This window comes from Gobius niger (genome assembly GCF_951799975.1).
Source record: "Gobius niger genome assembly, chromosome: 10".
In the NCBI taxonomy this organism is placed as follows: Eukaryota; Metazoa; Chordata; class Actinopteri; order Gobiiformes; family Gobiidae; genus Gobius; species Gobius niger.
In genome coordinates, this window is record NC_136861.1 from 24,925,793 (window position 1) to 24,946,067 (window position 20,275).

The 20,275-nt window shown below is 40.6% G+C and overlaps 1 protein-coding gene across 2 annotated transcripts in view; it reads left to right on the top strand.

Annotated features, from left to right (window-relative positions):
• The window catches only part of LOC306968471 (vesicle-fusing ATPase), a 28,296-nt gene that overhangs the window by 3,117 nt on the left and 4,904 nt on the right, over positions 1-20,275 (top strand). For both annotated transcript variants that reach the window (XM_079563841.1, XM_079563842.1), the window contains exons 2-16: positions 12,263-12,348; positions 13,159-13,258; positions 13,336-13,375; positions 13,616-13,782; positions 13,954-14,064; positions 14,471-14,546; positions 14,910-15,065; positions 15,364-15,563; positions 15,636-15,801; positions 16,897-16,971; positions 17,660-17,847; positions 18,504-18,599; positions 18,671-18,827; positions 19,363-19,496; positions 19,600-19,746. In XM_079563841.1, coding sequence (XP_079419967.1) covers positions 12,263-12,348; positions 13,159-13,258; positions 13,336-13,375; positions 13,616-13,782; positions 13,954-14,064; positions 14,471-14,546; positions 14,910-15,065; positions 15,364-15,563; positions 15,636-15,801; positions 16,897-16,971; positions 17,660-17,847; positions 18,504-18,599; positions 18,671-18,827; positions 19,363-19,496; positions 19,600-19,746 — 1,899 coding nt within the window. The remainder of the gene's footprint in view (positions 1-12,262; positions 12,349-13,158; positions 13,259-13,335; positions 13,376-13,615; positions 13,783-13,953; positions 14,065-14,470; positions 14,547-14,909; positions 15,066-15,363; positions 15,564-15,635; positions 15,802-16,896; positions 16,972-17,659; positions 17,848-18,503; positions 18,600-18,670; positions 18,828-19,362; positions 19,497-19,599; positions 19,747-20,275) is intronic.

Sequence of the window (20,275 nt, forward strand, 5' to 3'; positions counted from 1 at the left end):
GGGGAGTGGGGGCCTTGCATTTACAAATCTTTTTTTGTAGAGCTCTTTTATTCTGTTTGGTCTGTAGGAAAATTTGTCTGGGTGGAGGTTTTTAGCTGATACTTTCCTTTTTTTAATGGTACAGGAAACCTGCACAGAGAACAGAAGAACAGAGAAAATCTACGTAGACACCGCCTGGGGAGGCAAACTCTACACAGAAAAGCTGCTGTGAGGCAAGAGTGCTAACCTCTGCACCACTGCACCACTCTGTGCCATGCTGAGCTGTAGAAAACCAAAACTATCCATCCGTCCCATTTTGAAGGCATTATAACCTAGTTATAGTCGTCTCCCCCGTCCCCAGTGACTTGAATCCGTGTGACAGCTGTTGTATTCATGCCATGTCCTCAGTCAGGAATCTTTTTGCAAAATATAAAATATCCCAAGGCACCACTCCATTTCTGTTGTGGCTGTGCATGATACAGCACCACTTATGCCACTGATATTTCTATTTGAGTTCCGCACCGCGCTAATGAGAGGAATGAAGAGATAATCACCCCCATATAGAGAGAGTGGCCGTGACATTGAAGAGACGTTTGACATTGTGATGAACACATTTGCACAGAGGATGTCCCCTTCCCCTGTACAGGTCACGAACATGAGTCAGTCGTGTCCACTGGCGCGCCCCTGGAGCTGCTGCGCTCACATGACATTTTACCAACAGACTGTGACTGTTGCTGGGCTTGATCCTGCCCATGTCAGGGGGTTCAGTTTTGTTTTGTGATAGGAAAAAAAAAGGAAAAAAATCATTACAATATAAGCAACTATTAACCAGCATTGTTTTATAGGTGCTATATACTGTAGGAATAGAAGATTGATGTCTCAACACATGGAAGTTTTATATCACCCTGCATTTGTCAGTAAATTTGAGCTTTTAGAAAAAAATAAACAAAACACCCTATATATATACAAGGAATTCCATAACAAACCCATGCAGTCAATGCTTTTATGTAAAATACAGGCTATCTCCTTCAAAGAATTCCACTCGCATGTTTCATTGCTTAGTAAAGCTACATTTATATTGTATACCGTGGATTTGATTAACTATATATTAACGTATAGGCAGACGGTGAGTAATCTCATTAATTTTTCTAGAGGAAGTGACCCCCCTGTAGGGTTATTTCTTTCAATATCACGTCATCTTGTTGTGGATAACTGGAAAATGGCAATTGTGTATTCTTCATGGTGTGCTAACATTCAGTCATTTTCGACATTTGGGGATGTTTTTGTTTTGTCTGTATTCTGTGACTCAAGTAAATCTGACAATTGAATTCTTGCCTCCGAGTGAGATTGCCGCAGCCTGTTTGTCAGTGCTAGCTTACATTTTTCATGAATTGCGATGACCTTGTGAAGACTGAAGCAATGTGAATTTGCACTCAGACGTTATAGCAGAGTGTGGTTTGATGTTCCTCTGGTTTGCTGGTCATGGAGGTGATGATAGATGCATATCAGTAAATGTGTGTGAGCCAACAAACCAACAAAGCACCGGAACAGAGTGCCCCAGAAATGATGGACAGTAAGAGCAAGCTCAAACAGCTATTACACATGAATTAGCAAATTGGTCATGAAAGCTTCGTGCTGATTATTCAAGGTACAGTACCTTGAATAATCAGCAGAAAACTTTCAACATCCCTGGGAGTTGTAAAAATCCCTCAGCATGAGATATGACCGCAGCGTGCCCTTAAAGTCTAATAACATTTTATAATCAGTTTGCAACACACATATTATTTGACCGCTGATTTTCCCACTGTGATCCCAGCTGACCCGCCCTTGTCTGTGCAAATATCCTCTGCTACTGATTAAAAATAATGGCGGAGCGAAGGGAAGCTGTGTGGGTCACTTGGCCAGACTCCACACTTTCAAAGGGGAAACTGTTAACCTGTGCTGACCATGCCATCTGGGCGTGTGGTAAACCTGGGATTAGTGCATGCCAACTCTGGTACACACAGGATCACTGTAAACAAAGGAACGCTTTGCCTGGCAATCCTGGTTTACCTCATAAAACATGGGATTGCAGGGCTACAAAAGGATCAATTTGAATAGTGGTGATTGGCATGTTGTATCATGATTCCAAATCGGCCTCACGGGCCCTGTTGGTCTCTCATAAGGGTCTTCTGAACCGCTCTTTGTCTGACCCATCATGAGGACCTGTTTGCCATGGGAGACCCGACCAGGGGCACCAAGCCCCCAACAACAGAGCTCCCAGGATCATTCGGGTGCTCAAACCCCTCCACCACGTTAAGGTGGCGGTTCCAGGAGGGGTTATTCCAAAGCATCAACATCACATCTAATTGCAATATTGACAGAAAATATATATATAAGATACGATAAGATAAGATAAGCCTTTATTGATCTCACAATGGAGAAATTTACTTGTCACATACAGCTCTTAGAAACACTCAGGGTGAGCAAATAGGCAGAAAATGTGAGAAAATAAACAAAAAACGATTAAATAGTAAGATAGTGGTATCTTATGTACAATGACTACCAAGGACTTTGGTATATATATATTATATTGTATTTCCCCAAATGCACTGGGTGTAACATTGGGTGTATTGTACGTGTGGACAATGCTCCTGCTGTCAGTGTGAGTGCTTATTAGACCTTGACTGCAAACAGATTCACGATTTCTCATTAAACGCTGAAGATAAAGTGTTGTATTTCAGACATACGGTATGGCTTTCCAATTGTTTTGTTGCTAATTGTCTCAGTTCAGTAAGAGACATTGCCCTAGAATCCCTGGGTATTGATTTTACACATATAACACAACTAATATCGCACATATTATCGATTCTGAGGGGTAACAGCAAACCTCTCCGTATCCCACGAGAAGCGTTCCGTATTAAAATACATGATTTCATCTGCTGCCACTGTTGCTATTCATTACACTGCTTTGTTCCTTGCAAATTGAACTGTATCACAGCGTAGAGCCCTGCACAGTGGCACAAAGCAGTACCTCCTCGCGTCTTGTGGGAGAAGCGAGTGGGCTCTTCAAGATGGCACCTCTCCCACTGTCTGCTTCTCCTTCTAGCTGAGCTCATGTTTTCCTCTGCACTCGGCGGTTTATTGCCGGGCCTATTTGTGTCATGTTCCCTTCGCAGTATTGCACTTGCTTTTATTTTTACATGAGGCAGAAAGAGCTGTCTGGGTCACACTCTCTGCCGACAATTGGGCTCGCTCTCTCGTACAACAGGGAGAGAGTTGGTCTTTGGGATGTCTGCTATAGTCTTTAAAAAGAGACGGGGTATAGCTCTTTAACCCCCTTTTTAGACAGTGGTTTCAATCATAATGTGATGGTAGCTTTGAAAAAGAAAGAAAGAAACCTGATGGATAATTAACTTGATCATGTTTATTCAAGCAGTGTTGTCTTGTTTCAAAGCTTTCCCTATTGTTATGCTTTTTCTTGGTGGTAGCCCAGTATTGCATGTGGAGAATACATTAAAGGGTTTACCATAACATAAAGGTTTACCATCATATAAGAGGAAGGGTGTTGCGTGCTGGGTGCTGTCATCCCTGTGTCTGCTTATTGCCATCTGTTCAAATAGAGAAGATTGACAATGGGGCAAGAGTTTCAGTTGGATCAGGCAATAGAGAAATGCACGCTATGTATATGTGGATTGGTTTGTAATATACAAAGCTTGAAGGTTTGTGTTGAAACCGGTAAACAAACAGTTGCATGGCATCAACTAAAATATGATGATTTTTGCTTGCGAGATGTCATGGAGGATTAGTCATGTGACAGGTGCAGTGCCAGCCAAGCGTTCTCACAGTGAGTTGCTTTACGTTCCAAAAATGCCAAGGTTGGATCAGTGTGTGGCCCTACAGCTTTCTTTCTTTCTTTCTTTGGTATTCTCATTCATACTGTACCTCTGCAGGGATACGGTCAAGTGGAGCGCTCCGAGCCAATTCTGAGGCCGGTCAGACCTTGTAACGGATGAGGTCATCAGAATGCAACACCGCCAGCCTCTTCTCCCCGAGCTTTAGTAGCATTTTTTTCCCACACATCGCCTTGTTGTTTGATTTATGAAACAGAAATGGTCGTTCCCCACAGTAAATTGTCTGCAATGGGAATGAATGGCTGATTGCATTGAGCATGTTTTGAGTCCTGTTTTAGCACAATTTCAACAATGATGCCTGTTTGTGTGATGAAATGGTAAAATACAGGTTTTCCTGAACACTCCGGTTTAGGGGATGGGACGATAAACAATAATATCGTTAATCGCGATGAAAAATGCGGCGATTCATCGATCACCACATTTTTTGATTATCGTGCTAGAAGATAATCGCTAAATCCATCAGACAACCAGTGCCGGTAGCTTTACCAGGAGTGGGTACGTCTCCATGGAGATGTGACGAAAGTCAGCAGTAAATGGTAAAATGGTAAATGGTCTCAACTTATATAGCGCTTTTCCACCTACATTAGGCACTCAAAGCGCTTTACAGCAAGGATCCACTCACCCATTCATACTCTCATTCATACACCAATGTACACAGACACTGGGGGCAATGTGGGTGAAGTGTCTTGCCCAAGGACACAACGACAGTGTACACTTTCAGGAGGTGGGAATCGAACCCCTGATCTTCGGATCATGAGACGACCTGCTCTACCATCTGCGCCACCGCCTCCCAACAGGCGGTGGCCTGTTAGTCTCAACTAACCTATGATTTAGGTTAGTTCCTCATCCAAATCCATTCTTTGATTACCCACTGCAGAAATAGCCTTTTCTGGGTCGAGCTGCTCATGAGCTGCATGTTTTGTATTGATAACAACAGTATAGTCTAAAATGTTACACAGTGTGCCTTTCGCAATTATTTTTGGCCAAGATAATCGTGACCCCAAATTTCATTATCGTCCCATCCCTAATCCGGTTTGTATCCCGCTGCTGAAGAGAGTGAGGTGGAAGTGCTGTGTGGAGGTCAAAGTACATTAGTAGCTGTAGGGCCTCCTCTGTGAGCCCTGGGATGGAGACAGTACCCAAACAACCAAAGTGCAAAGAGCTGATTACCGACCATAGGAGGTTTGCAGGATACAGTGTTTTGTGGTTTTGTGATGTGGTCGTTGGAGTTTAAGTTGCCATATGAAATAGATTTTTCTTAAAGCCACACCACATATAATTTTACTTAATACATAAAATTGGCATCCAAGCATTTATTTTAGGAGAGATATTTTCAACATTGAGAAATACCTCATGAATGTACAAACAAACAAGTGCCTTTGCTGTGAGCGGCTCAGCTCTCCTAAGACATGAGGGTAACTTCACCGGGAGTGGGTACGTCTCCAGCTCGTCTCCATGGAGATGTGACTAAAGTCAGTAGAATTTGAGATTTAGACAGGTTAGGTTTTCATCCAAATCCTTTCTTTGATAAACAACTGCAGAAAAAGCATTTTCTGTGTTGAGCTGGTCATCAGCTGCATGTTTTGTTTTGCCGACAACAGTATAGATCAAAATGTTACGCAGTTGCCTTTAAATTAATACATTTTTCTTGCCTTATTTGGCTTTGGTGTCATTTGCTTGATCCCTGATATTAGATTGTGTAACAGTGTGTGTCATGTATGTTGTTGACTTTGAAGAGCTGCTGCTTGTGACCTTTGCTGAGGATGATCATTACACCTCTGTGTTGGATAGCACTGAAAACTCTTGTAAACAGCCCTGACTGACATTCTGTTTCATGTTTCTTACTGCACATCGTGTAGCCTGTTAGCATTTAGCCTTTAGCTATTCCTCATATTGTCATCTTGATTACACAATTTTTAACCCTCAAAAGTATTTTTCTGCTTTTTATAATGACACTAATAAAGTGGTTTCCAATCTCCACTTCACAGTAATTGTATTATATTTGTCACCACTTTAACCCTGAAAGCTTTATGATTCAATAAGTATAAGATTTACGTCTGGCTGGCACTTATTCAATAGAGAATTGAAGGAACACACTGGAAGTAATATTGCAAACATTTTTATTTTCTGTGCACATCTCTTCGCATATCTTGATAAATTTAATGAAATTTTACTATTTAACTTATTTTGGACAATGGGCTTTTGAATGTTTCCGTCATTAAAGCGAGGCAGACTGCAGCCGGCACAAATAGAATTAGAAAACAATCGAGTTGACATTGATTCATGAAGGAACAAGATAAATAAGAGTTTGTCTGATGGGTTTTGTCAGGACCAACAAAACTATTCACACTCACCAAATATTGTTGTAGGATTCCAGTCAAACAGAACTAGTGAATTTAAGACTTCAGCTCTAGGAAATTATTTTACTTTTCCACTTAAGTCCTTTAAGTGATCCGTGTATAACAGCTGCAATTATTTAGGTAGCACTTTCTCGGCAAGCATTGTATTCGTTTAGTAGTTCATATGGAGTTCTCTCAAAAACATCTAATCGCAGTAACAGCTGTTAGTTATTAGCAGAAGATTTACAATGGAGGCAATTTCAGTGCTGAAATTAACAAGGTCTGGTTTTCCTGAGGGACCAATATTATAATGAAAACAGGATTAACGGCTCTGAAAAGTCAGCGTATAGAGTGGGTGCTATTAAACGCCCACAGTTATCTCATTTGCATTGATCTATATATAGCATTATGTCTGATTCATATGATGCAATGCTTTGGCTTGTTGGAGCGTGACACAGTCCATAGACGAGTGTTTGATACAAGTAAATTACCAGAGGCGGGTGTGTCCTGCCGAGCTCACCCTGATACTTCTGCCATCGATCGGCAGTGCAGACGTTTGGCTGGATCCACCCTCTAGACCACGGGCAGATGAATAATTTAACCACATGCCAAGAATAGAACAATATTTGGTGCACTTGGAGCAGGGAGTGCCCGCTTTAAGAACGATGCAAGAGTCCGGCTGGCAGTAGTTTCCTGATGAGAGAGACAGCAGGTAGAGAAGCTCCTTACTACAAGTCTGTTAGAGAAAGCTTCAAAATGGCCTCTTCTATTTCAATGTCTAAGCATAAGAAAAATGCCCCACTTAGGAAATATGACGCAGCTAGGCTAACCCATAAGTTGGTCTGGTTAGAACTGCGTCACTAGATCAGGACATTTCATGTTGATCAGTTGTATTTGATGTTTCTGACCGCTCGGTTTTGTGATTGATTGCTGATTGTTCTTGATGGTTGTCAGGAAGTTTGGCTTCAGAGAAGTCAGATTTGAAAGGTTGAAATGGCAGCGTAGATGTCCAGAAAGACACAAATCATGCATCTTATATTATGCTTTTTACTTTAATTTTACATTGTAAGAATGGAAAGCTGCTCTTCCAATGCTATTATCAATATAGTGTTATTGACTACAATCAATCCATTTGATTTACAAGTTACAACTTTGTTGCCATGTAATTCTTGTTTTCCTCGTTTGATAAGACCAAGTCTAGGTCCATTCTACCCTCTTGTTTTTCAAAGATTTATTACCGCTGGTTGAAAATGGCCACTGAAGGGATTATAATTTGAATGTGATTAGAATGTTGGCTCATAATTTGGTTATTAATAAACGAGAGGTTGCTTTTTGCTGCCCTTAATTATGCTTGTGCAAATGAAAGCAATAACAGCGAACGAGAATTTTCTGTAGCTCCCTCCTGTCTGCCACAGCTTCAGGGTTCATTAAAAAGGTTTGATTGTTACAAGCGATTTCTGCTTTTGTCTACCCACACACTGTCTTCATGGATCAATGTTGTTGATAGCATTTTTGTGACATTTTCATTCTTCACATGTGTCTCCTTGTTTTGCTGTAGTTCTATTTGCATGTGAGCTGCTGCATGGTTTTCTGCATGCTAAATCTGTTTCCTCATTAGAAAAGCATGACTATTTTTGATCATGGACAAGTTCTTCATTTGGGACACTCTTTGCTTTGGCGTGCATGATGCCATTGCCCTCATGTCCATGTTTCATATTGAGGCCCTCATGTCTCAAACACTGTTCTGTATCTCCTTTTTGCTTGCTGGCATCAAGAAGGTGGTTATATTTTTCAAGGTATGTATGGCTATGGTGAACATTCACTTTTATCTGTTAACATGCCATATAATCATCTGTCTTTAGTGGCTTTGCTTGGAAACGGACAAAGCAGATGATCTTTTCTTTACAGATCTGGCTAAGAGGCTGTGGGGCCTTTTACAAATCGATGACTAAGCTGCACCGTCAGCCGTGACACGTGTTGATTAATGAAAATACTTTCACATCAGCATTGATCGGCTCCCTGTCGCAACGCAACACATTCTCAGTGCTGTGTCAGTGAGGCTCATGGATTGGTACCATTTGAATTCCATCAGTGTGATCAGGTTCTCCACCGTTCCTGAGGTGCTTTGGGAAAATAAACAGAGGCTGTGCTCATGTTCCTCATGTTCTGCAGTGAGTGGTCAAATCTGTTTAAGTGGCTCTGGTTAGGTATGAAGTTTGATCACTGATTTTGTTGACGTTCACGATTCCGTCTTACGATTGTGATTCGAGTTGCAATTTTATTTTTTGTTTATTTAATTGTATAAACAGTGGATATACAACACAGAAACTGCTTGGTATATGTTGTATAATCACATGTAAATAAATGAGTTTGTATAAAGAACTTTTCACAGTGAACGGTGGCTCAGCAGTTAGTGCTTGTGTTTCACAGCTAGAAGGTCCCGGGTTTGATTCCCATCTGGACAGGGCCTTTCTGTGTGGAGTTTGCGTGTTCTCCCCGTGTCTGCGTAGGTTAATTTCCTCCGGGTACTCTGGTTTCCCCGACCACTAAACACATAGACGTACAACAGGCCAATGAGAGTGTGTTTACGTCTACGCACAAAGGCTACAATCCAGTGACGTGTGTTCATTCACATGCACTGTCCCTACCAAATAAACCAATAAATAAAATAAATGTGTGCTTTCCTGAGAGCAAGTGCAACAGAACTAATACAAGAATCACATGCATTTCACAAGTTTGTAGAGGTCTAAACTACAGGGTTATGATAAGTTCTATTGACTCAATAATTTTGTTTGAGGCCTTTGAGATTTGCTTCAGGCAAACAATCATTTGAACTGTGAATTTGATGCAGTTCTGCAGTCTTAAGGTAAATATTACAAGCAATTTAAGTTACAATAAAGCACTTCCATACTGAACAAAAACATCTCTAGCATCTTTCTTTAGATTTGAAGCTGGGTTCATGACCAGGAGTGCATATCCAGTGGCTTTTGAGTATAATTTAGGTTGATGGGGGAAACCAGAGTGCCTGGAAGCACCTTGTCAGCAGGAGTACAGCTTGGGATTTGAACCTGTGACTTTTTTTTTTTTTTTACCTTGAATCAGGGATTCCAATCTACACTCAGTGACAGAGCCACTTAAATCTGTGAGATATCAGTGCCCCACAGCATTTTGAAAATTGTGCAGTAATGACCGTATTAGTTTTTTTTTTCTGTTTGTCTCTTGTTCTGATCAACAAAAGAACCAAGGATTAGAGTGATTAAAAGTGCATTTTGTTCTTCCTGCATTATGCTACAAACCTCGGTGGCTGAGTGTTTAGTTCTTGCCTCACACCAAGTAGGTTCCAGGTTTGATTCCAGGACCTTGCAGCCTTTCTGTTTGCATGTTTCTCTGCCCCATGTTCCCTCCGGGTGCAGAGGACACATTTCCTTATGAGGACAAAAACACATCATAATCTTAATCGTAATTGGATAATTGAAATAAATGCTAAATGCATGCATACATGGCACATAAGAAATCCTCTCATGATAGTTTGAGATGGTTTTCAAAGTACTATTTTGCAGAAACCCTCACATTGCAGAACTAGGTTAGTAACTAGAACACGAAAATCCACACAGGCTCCTATTCTCACAGGAGTTCTTGACATACGGCCCACAGTTATCTGGGTTAGTCTCACGGTTTTGAGGTAACGACTACCACTTGGCATCAGTTATTGCTGCCCTGTGAGTGGTATTGATCGTAGTAATCAATCATCCATAGATTTTCTGTTGTTTTTCCTCCTTTACTGTTATATTCCACATCTTAATAAGTCATTATTGTGATTTTTCAGCATCACATTGTTTAGCAGCTGCCTTATGGTTTTACCCAAAAGACCACCGTTAATGATCTGTGATGGTGTGATTGTAATTGAGAGCAGCTGCTAACAGTGTGAAGGACCGGGGGGTGTAGTGGCCCGACCAATATTGAGAATAAATTGAATAATGATACTTGTATTATAGTTATAGCCCTAATTTTCTGGCTCCTTGTCCATACCATTATATGAAATATTACTATGCCTAATTACTTCATCTGTATATATTTATTAGGTTCATTACATACACATCGTGGGGGAACATTGAATGGGATTTGCTTTAATAGCATAAAAGAGCCAAAAAATGACGAGAGACATCGCCAAAAGTGCCTTTTGGGCCCTGAGGATTAATTACATTTGATTATATTTATGAATTTGTTCAATGGCAATATATATATACATATATACAACTCATTTATAAATTTGACTGACATATTTTTTCTTTCATGCTATTAGTTTGTTGCTGCGCTTGCATCTATAGTTGAAGCCTGTTGCACAACATTGCAACCAGCTACAATTTAAAATCTGAATGCATTATATAATCAGTTTTGGCAAAGCACTGCGTTTTTTCCGCATCATATTTTGCTTGTCCATTAAAGTCTAAAGTGCTGACAGCGATGGTGACTTTGGCTGCGCTATGTCTGGGTTGTTATTATTCCACAGACCGGCCGCTGTGAACCAGTATTGCTCTTTGTGCCCTACTTTTCCTTCTCAACACAAACTCCATCTCTCTCATATCGTATTCTTTGATGCAAACTCTGTTTATAAATAGACATTATGCAGCTCACGCAGACAGAAAGAACCTGTATGCTTCAAAACATGTGCTGGGATGTTTACCTTTTGGAGGTTTGTTGTGAGATTTGGGGCATCTTTGCAAGGAATATTTTCAGATCACACAGGTGTCAGTTCAGCTGGGAGAGAGATGAATTAAATAGTCTCTTTTCTGCCTTACAACATTGTGAATCACAGTGTGATGCAATATTTGCCTTCTCTGCCACCTGGTGTTGGCAAATCATAAATACATTTCACAGAAACACAGACATATTCAGATAATTAAAAACACATTTAGTGTGTATGTATCCTGTTTGTTTTGTACACACAATACAAAAGGACTTTTAGGTCAAATACAACGTTATGGTCTTTCTAGTTCTGTTAAAATGTTGCACCTGAACTTTCCTCCTGCTTAACAACGGCACTAATGATTATTGTGACTGTTCTTCTGATACAGTATATAAGCTGTTAATGAGAAATATCACAGACACCGAGGAGCTATTCACCCATACACACGCATACATTAGAGTGCGGAAGGAAATGTGTCTTGCTCAAAGACACAACAAATGGTAAACATGGTATACATCAATCACTATCACTTCTCGTGTGTAAAACAAACGACAGACGGCCCTGTTATCTGAACCGCTGTCACACAGTTACCATGGTTACTACACCCCTGAGCCTAATGCGCTGGCACGGTCTTTTGTACTTTTGCGATGCATTTGAAGAGCAAAGGCTTTAGATTCGTGTGGAATGAGCGCATTGTTCTGAAACAGTCTCAGTGAGCGAGTGCAGCTCGATGAATCCCAGGTAACAGCGATAGTATGTAAATCTGCAGCAGTAATTGAAAGGTTGTTATAATCCCTTTATAATCCCATTACTGTCTGCTGTACAGGATGTTTCACAATTTCTCTAGTATTCCTTAATCATTTCTTTACTTATATACTTCACTTGTAGTTTCTCCATAAAATGTTGTCGACTCGTCTTCAGTCAAGAGTTCCAAATCAAGTCTATCACTTTACTTACATTTTCATATCCACTGCTGCTTTGTCAATTATATATATATTCTATGATGGTTGAATTATTTGACAATAGTATCACCATTGACAAGTCCCAGGTGGCTATGGCAACGTACGATGAGTATATATAGTGTCTAGTAAGGTCATGCTTCCTCTATTCAAAGGTCCAATTCATTTTTCATATCTTTAGTGCCGGAAGTTGTAAAAAAAAAAACTAAAAGAGCTCGAGAAACATATTTGGGTTCTTAAATATATATCTTGTGCATCTTTCTTCAAATTAGGCCAGAAAGAAAACCGCATAGTTCTTTCGTCTTTGACGTTTGAATTCCAAATAAAGTAAACTTCTGGAGTGTCCTTCGTTGTTCTGACGAGTGACTTTTATTTTGACCATCCTCTCGTGTCTCTCTCTTGCAGACGATGCAGGCGGCGCGCTGCCCCACAGACGAGCTGTCGCTGACTAACTGTGCCGTTGTCCACGAGAAGGACCTGCAGTCTGGACAGTGAGTGCTCATCAAGGCCCACTCGTCAGCATCAGGGCAGATCAATGCAACATCACATACACATACACGTACACGTACACGTGCACGTACTTGTACACGTGCACGTACACATACACATACACACACACACACATACACGTACACATACACATACACATACACACGTACACGTACACGTACACATACACACGTACACGTACGCACCAATTACAATATAAAAGGGGCATTTCTTATCTAGATCATCTTTAAGTTAAAGGCCATATAATCAAATTTTGGTTCACAACTGATAAAGGAGGTGGCGAGTTACACTCAATCTGCTAGTTGTGGTGATAACACACTCCTAACTTCCAAATTCTTCACAGGTTTGAGTTTATACATTCACAACTTTTTGGGACCAAAGTGGAGCTTTTCTGTCACACTGCACACTGTGATACTTTTCATCAAAGTCTGCTTCAAGGCACAAAATAAAACAACACACTCTAATGATTTTAATGATTCAGATTCAGATTCAGATTCAGAAGACTTTATTTCTCTCCGAGGGGCATTTGCAGATTCCCAACCAAACATCCATCTATCTCATAAATACAGTGTATGATCAATGATTATATTGCAAAATCTGTGCGGAGACAGAAGTACATGTACATATTTACATTCTCCTTCACTTTTTTTTTATTTCACTGCTGATTATAATTAAAATGTGTACACGTTCATTCTGTCTGGTGTTAACGGTGTGAAAGATCTGTGAGGTTTGAGGAAGGCGGTCCAAGTGATCTACAAACTGTCCATGTGCATTTGTCTCCCCTCTCCCAGACACGTGACAGTGAAGACCACGCCTAACCACAAGTTTGTGTTCACCGTCAAAACTCACCACACGGTGGCGCCAGGGACCATAGCCTTCAGTTTGCCACAGGTGCAGCCACACATCCACAGATCTGCAATTGACTGTTAGACCGCTTTGCTCATAAGTGTTTGTTTTGTTTCAAACAGAGAAAATGGGCCGGTCTGTCCATCGGTCAGGAGGTGGAAGGTATTCAACTATTCAACTTCTATCAGTATTATGTCAAAAAATGCTACTTTGACCTTTATGGAAGTCGAGTCTGCAATAAAGGTTGATGATGATGTTGATAATGATGATGATATGGAAATGTATAAAACGTAACACTGTGGGATCTGTCTGATGAAAAATAAATAAATAGATTTAAAAACATCAATGGTTTAAGTCAGATCTCTAACAACTCCTCCTATCTCTGCTGTTTTGTCCCATTAGTGGCCAATTACAACTTCGACAAAACCAAGCAGTGCATCGGTGCCATGACCATCGAGATTGACTTCCTGCAGAAGAAGAGCACGGACTCGTCTCCATACGACTCTGACAAGATGGCGGCCGAGTTCATCCAGCAGTTCAACAACCAGGCCTTCTCCGTCACCCAGCAGGTCCCTGGACTTACTTTACTATTCATAAGGCTGAATATGGAAACAAGCTGACTTGCCAAAATGCTGATACCATAGATTTTTGTAACTCTCTTAAAAAGCCACTTTAACTTATTAGATCTTATGCATAACTTAAAGTAAAAAATATCCTGTTCTGCTTCTTCTTGTTGCCAGTTGGTATTCAGTTTCTGCGATAAGCTGTTTGGTCTGATGGTGAAGGACATTGAGGCCATGGATGCCAGCATCCTGAAGGGAGAGCCAGCCACGGGCAAGAAACAGCAGAAGGTTGTACCCTGAACTAAAGCATGTAGTGGAAGGGAGACAATGACAGTTTCTAACTTGGGCCCCATGGAAGCATCTAAACATCTAAGGGACGGATTGATCAAAGTTTGAACCGCTAAAATGTATTGAATATGATCAAAATCCTTGCCACGATAGATTACTTCATTATGAGACTAGAATGGAAAAGAATAGTGTTGAACGTTGCTCCGGAGCTTCTAGTGACTCTCACCCTTTTCCAAGCAGCTCTCCAAAGGCCCTCTGCATTTCCGCATAAACTTGATGAGTCACATTTCATGAATGTTTTGCTAAAGCCATACGCACAAATATTCTCAAGGCAGATTAACCTCTCATGTATTAATTGCATTGGGTGAGAGGCGATTTGCTAATCTGATTGTATTTTTCTCCCTAGATTGATGTGGGGCTGATGATTGGCAACAGTCAGGTGGTATTCGAGAAAGCAGAAAGCTCATCGCTAACACTCGTCGGTATGTCTGGCTTCAATTAGTATTGTTCTCAACAATTCATGAAACTTAAATAGAACTTTTTATGACCAAGTGCAGTTCACTTTCATAAGAGGACATTTCTCCACCAGGTGGCAGTGTCATTCTACAAAATGTTTAAGAAGTGCTGTACACTGCATCCAACCAAGTGACTAAATATCGGAGTGTGAAGCACTATAGCACTAGTGCATACTAGTGCATACTGTCAGTCTGTATATACACTTAGCAATAATCTTTATTGTATTTTAACTTTAGTAGCGATCAAGTGTTTTACATCAAATTCTGCTCTGCTTCATGCTGTATAGTTTACAATACTATATAGTTAATTATTTTGCATGTGTTTCATAGGGAAGGCCAAGACTAAAGAGTCCCGACAGACAATCATCAACCCAGAGTGGAACTTTGAGAAGATGGGTATCGGTGGTCTCGACAAGGAGTTCTCTGACATTTTCCGCCGAGCCTTTGCATCTCGAGTCTTCCCCCCGGACATAGTGGAACAGATGGGTATAAGGCTGCTGTACTGCTGCTTACTTTTTCATGGTCTTCCCCTAGGCTCCAGACAACTTTTAGAAACTGTCCAATCTTCCACTATAGATTTGTATCCTGCACATAAGTCTGTGCTGCAACGGCCAGCACTTTAAGTTTTCCGAATTATGCAGGATGTAATTAGGCTGTTTATTATGTGTAACAGATGTATTGCAACACCAAACATGATGAAGTTACCACATAAGGAAAATAAATGGCTCTTAAAGCAAGCGAAGATGAGGCAGTACATTACAGTATTTTTTCCTGTGTGTGACAGGTTGTAAGCACGTAAAGGGTATTATGCTCTTCGGGCCTCCTGGTTGTGGTAAAACGCTGATGGCCAGGCAGATCGGAAAGATGCTCAACGCCCGAGAACCCAAGGTGGTCAACGGTCCGGAAATCCTCAACAAATACGTGGGCGAGTCTGAAGCCAACATCCGCAAACTCTTCGCAGACGCTGAGGAGGAGCAGAAGAGGGTGAGTACCATTGCCCCCCGTCTGTCAGTTATGAACATAAAGAGAACATAGGTGACCGTGTCCTGTTTGCAGCTGGGAGCCAATAGCGGTCTCCACATTATTATCTTTGATGAGTTGGACGCCATCTGCAAACAGAGAGGCACTGGAGCGAGCAGCACAGGGGTCCATGACACAGTAGTCAACCAGCTCCTGTCCAAAATCGATGGAGTGGAGCAGCTTAACAACATCCTGGTCATTGGTCAGTATACCCTCTCCTCATTCGAATAATACCTATACAGGCGTCTCCAACCTCTTTTACCCGGCAAGTAGTTGTCTAGGCTACAAAAAGGAGTTCCCAAGATGATTAAGGAAAAATTAATGGAATTTTGGCTGTAGTCGTATATGTTACTTTATTTACCTAATGTTTACAGATTCTGTTTAACATGTTCAAAACCTTTGGAGAGCCACCAAGACGAAAGGGCTGGAAAACAGCTGGAGCTCACAGTAGCTACTGGTTGGAGATCCCTAATCCAGAATAAGACAAAATGATAGTATGATCTGGGGTAAGAATAGGGCAAGGCGATATGGCCTAAAATCTCTATCACGATATAAAAAACAAATATCACGATAACAATAATTATCACGATCATGATATATTTGACAATATAATTGACAACGGACAAATTACTTCAAAATCCAGCCTTACACCTATTGGGAAGATTAATGCTAAGATATTTCATTCTTTTTTTTACGGCAATGCTAATTTCCTCACAAATATGATATACTCAAGCAGTTTACAGCCTTCATTCTACTTTTTCAGCACCTGCCCCTGTGTCTATGTTTTGTGTTTATGCTTCTCTGATGGAGCTGAGCGTAACATGAATTATGTCGTGTCCACAGCGATATATTGTAAAAAATTATATCGTTATAATGATATGCGATGTGATATGGCCCACCCCTAGTTGAGAGTTACACTGCCTTTGAATCTATAATCACCATTGAATTCAAAAATCAAATATAGCAAGTTTGGCACAATGTCAAAGTATTCCAAGTAGTCACATTCTTGTACTTCAACTTTAGCAGCTCTAGAATGTAGAGGAACTAGATAAGAACCTGTAGAGTCCTTCATGAAGTGTGACTCGTGTACTCAGGATTGTGATGTCTGCCGCTAAGCATTATGGGATTTGCAGCAATAATAAACTAATGGAGGTTTTAAAAGGTAAAATACTGGAGCTATTGTTCACATCAAAACACTTGGACACTACTGTGTGCTAGATGAAAATGTTCTGAGAGAATCTGCGGTGATTGTTTCCTGTGTTCCCTGTTGTAAATGCATGCGTTTGTATCTGTAAAGGTATGACCAACAGACCAGACCTGATTGACGACGCTCTCATGAGACCTGGCAGGTTTGAAGTCAAAATGGAAATCGGTGAGTCTCGCAAAACTTTCTCGAACAGGTCATTTACTTTGAATCCGATCTTAAATCCATTGCACTGACTTCATAGAAAACAATAACTAATGCAAACAAACGGCCATGGTGACATTTCAGCGGATTAACAAAATGTCAGCCCGCATTTATTAGATCCAATCTTTATTCCTTTCACTTCATATTTTCCTGGTCAGTTGCCACTAGAGATCATCCTTGTAGTCCCTTATGAATATGCTGTCATAACAACGTGCCCTTTCAAAATCCACGTGTTTCTTAAAAAAGATTGTTCAACACATACCCAACAAGGACTAAATACATAATTTACGGCCTGGAGAAATCTATTTCAAATCACAGTTGGACAGATTAGCTGTAAAAAAGGCTGTGTTTTGCTGAAGCGGAGTTTTCCTTGGGCTGCCGACACAAGCAGTCCGACTATTAAGCTGCAGAGTTTCCCGAAAGTCACCTTGGAAATGGCAGCTGAGCACATTCTGTCAAACAAATTAGAGTTTTCGCATAGAGAATTAATTAGTTCTACAATGGGAAAATTGCAAAAATTAAACGGTGAGAAAAACACATATTGCTGATGTGTGATGTATAAGCTCAGTAAAGTAGCACTGCTTTAATTCAAATACACTGGAAAACATTGTTGTACATGGCAAAATGAATACTGAATTGCTTTGTTGCTCAGGTCTGCCTGATGAAAAGGGCCGTGTGCAGATCTTGACCATCCACACAAATAAGATGAGGAGCTTTAACCTGCTGGCCGCAGATGTCGAAATCAAGGAGCTGGCAGCAGAAACCAAGAACTACAGCGGTGCTGAGCTGGAAGGGCTGGTCAGAGCGGCTCAGTCCACTGCAATGAACCGGCATATCAAGGTCTGCAGGCTCCGAATATCATTTACAGTGCCCTAATAATCTCCCTCTGATAATAATAACAGACAAAGTGTGATCAATCATGACGAAATGTTAATAGCAAAACATTTCTTGATCTAAGCCAACATTTAGTGATTAACCAGATCACTTCTCCAGGGCCAAAGGTTTATGTTAGAATGTGTTGGACAAGATAACATAACATATCCAATTCAAATAAATAGCATTATTATAATACATAGCAATATGCATCTTTTCACACATATTCATATAATTGTTTTTTAGTGTATTAAATCTTGTAAAAGTTTTTGTAAAAAGAAAAAAAAGATTTAATTAACCGTTTGGATGACTGGATTTATGTAAATGTATTTTTTGTTATTTTTATTATCAGGTAATAGTTTATTTGTGATAAACATATTGTGTGGATGATTTGCAAGGACTGGTAAGGGTTTAGTGATTACTAATCACTTAACTTAATCCTCTTAATTCTCTAGCGGGGCACGCGACCTTACTGACCTTTAAGTATTTTATGACAATATATAATCGCCTGATATTTTACCTTCATTTTTAGATTATCATCAGAAAATTGCACTTGCATTAACATTCAACTGCAATACCATACACTAAGTTGTGTCTTATACTTATTTGTAATTTCGCTGTAGGCCACAGCCACTGTGGAAGTGGATATGGAGAAGGCGGAGAAGCTGCGAGTGACTCGATCCGACTTCTTTGGATCACTCAACAATGACATCAAACCTGTGCGTACTCACTATTAGCTCTCTGAAAACCATTGAAAGCATCCAGTAATCATCATGTTGGTCATCTCCAGGCATTCGGAACCAACCAGGAAGACTACTCCAGCTACGTTATGAACGGCATCATTAAATGGGGCGACCCAGTCACCCATGTGCTGGATGACGGAGAGCTACTGGTGCAGCAGACCAAGAATAGTGACCGTACTCCACTGGTTGCTGTTCTGTTAGAGGGTGAGCCTCACTCATGCCAATCCACCACATACAACTGTTTCACTGAAAGAACGGATGCAAACCCACGTGTGTGTGTGGCTTTGTAGTTAACTTCCTCATGATAAACCACTCTATTGTGGTTGATCATACCACTCGATAGGAGCTGTGTTGAAACTATATCAATAACAAATGACTGAATAAATGCAGTTATTGTACAGTGTTTAATGCATTTATGTAGCTGCCATACTAGCATTATAATAATTAACTATTAATACTTTGTATCATTCATAATTTACATATGCCTTCATTTATAGACACTTGAATAAACATTGTGCAATTACCTACACTTCCCAGTTGATTTCTTAAAAGTCAAGTCATTTTTTCCTCTGCCATTACATACTTCACACGCAATCACATGAAAACTCCTCTTTACTCTCTCTATAGACAGTCCGTTTGATGTTCGTTCCATGCGTTATTTTGATGAGAGTCTGCACCTATAGAATCAACACTTGATGACACTAATTAATACCGTCTCTGTTGACACACACATGACCAGGTCCACCTCACAGCGGCAAAACAGCTTTGGCAGCGAAGATTGCAGAGGACTCCCAGTTCCCCTTCATTAAGATCTGCTCTCCAGACAAGATGATTGGACACTCTGAGATCTCCAAGTGCCAGGCAATCAAAAAGGTTAGTGCGTCTAAACAACACATTAGCATTCAGCGCACTTTCCCACATTCTGGTTTGATGTTTCTAATTGCATGTATTTTCTCATCCATCTTCTGTTGTATAGGTCTTTGATGACGCCTATAAGTCTCAGCTTAGTTGTGTGGTGGTGGATGACATTGAGCGTCTCCTTGACTACGTCCCCATCGGCCCACGCTTCTCCAACCTGGTGCTTCAGGCCTTGCTGGTGCTGCTTAAGAAGCCCCCGCCCAAGGCAAGAACACACCGTCCACTCTGCTTGCATTGTAATTAAAGTACATTAAGATGATGATAACACTGTCAACGACCTTCAAGATTTATGGAGCTGCAAAATGTCAAACCGGTTTATAATTACTAGAGGTAATTGTTATGACATTTAGTGGTGTGATACAATGTTCGGACAAATATTTAGTGGGATTTCTGATGAAACTTTTACACAGCACTGAACTCAACTCTTCAGCTAAAACTGGCATCAGCATCAATCCTCTCTTTCAAACGGACCCAAACACACAATTCTGTTGGTATTAACTTTATAGTAGAGCTTCCTCAAATGAAATATATCTACATCAGTATATAGTTCTGTTTCCCATGCATGAGTGTGAATGATCATTCAGGTGTAGTGCATCTGTCGAGAACCCAAAGCTGACTTAGATGAAGGCTTGTTATAACAAAGTGACAATAATAAACCAAGTCATATATTATCACTTTGGATGTTGCTGCCCTGTCAGCACTTTTACAGACATGTCATTTTACACTGCAGTCCA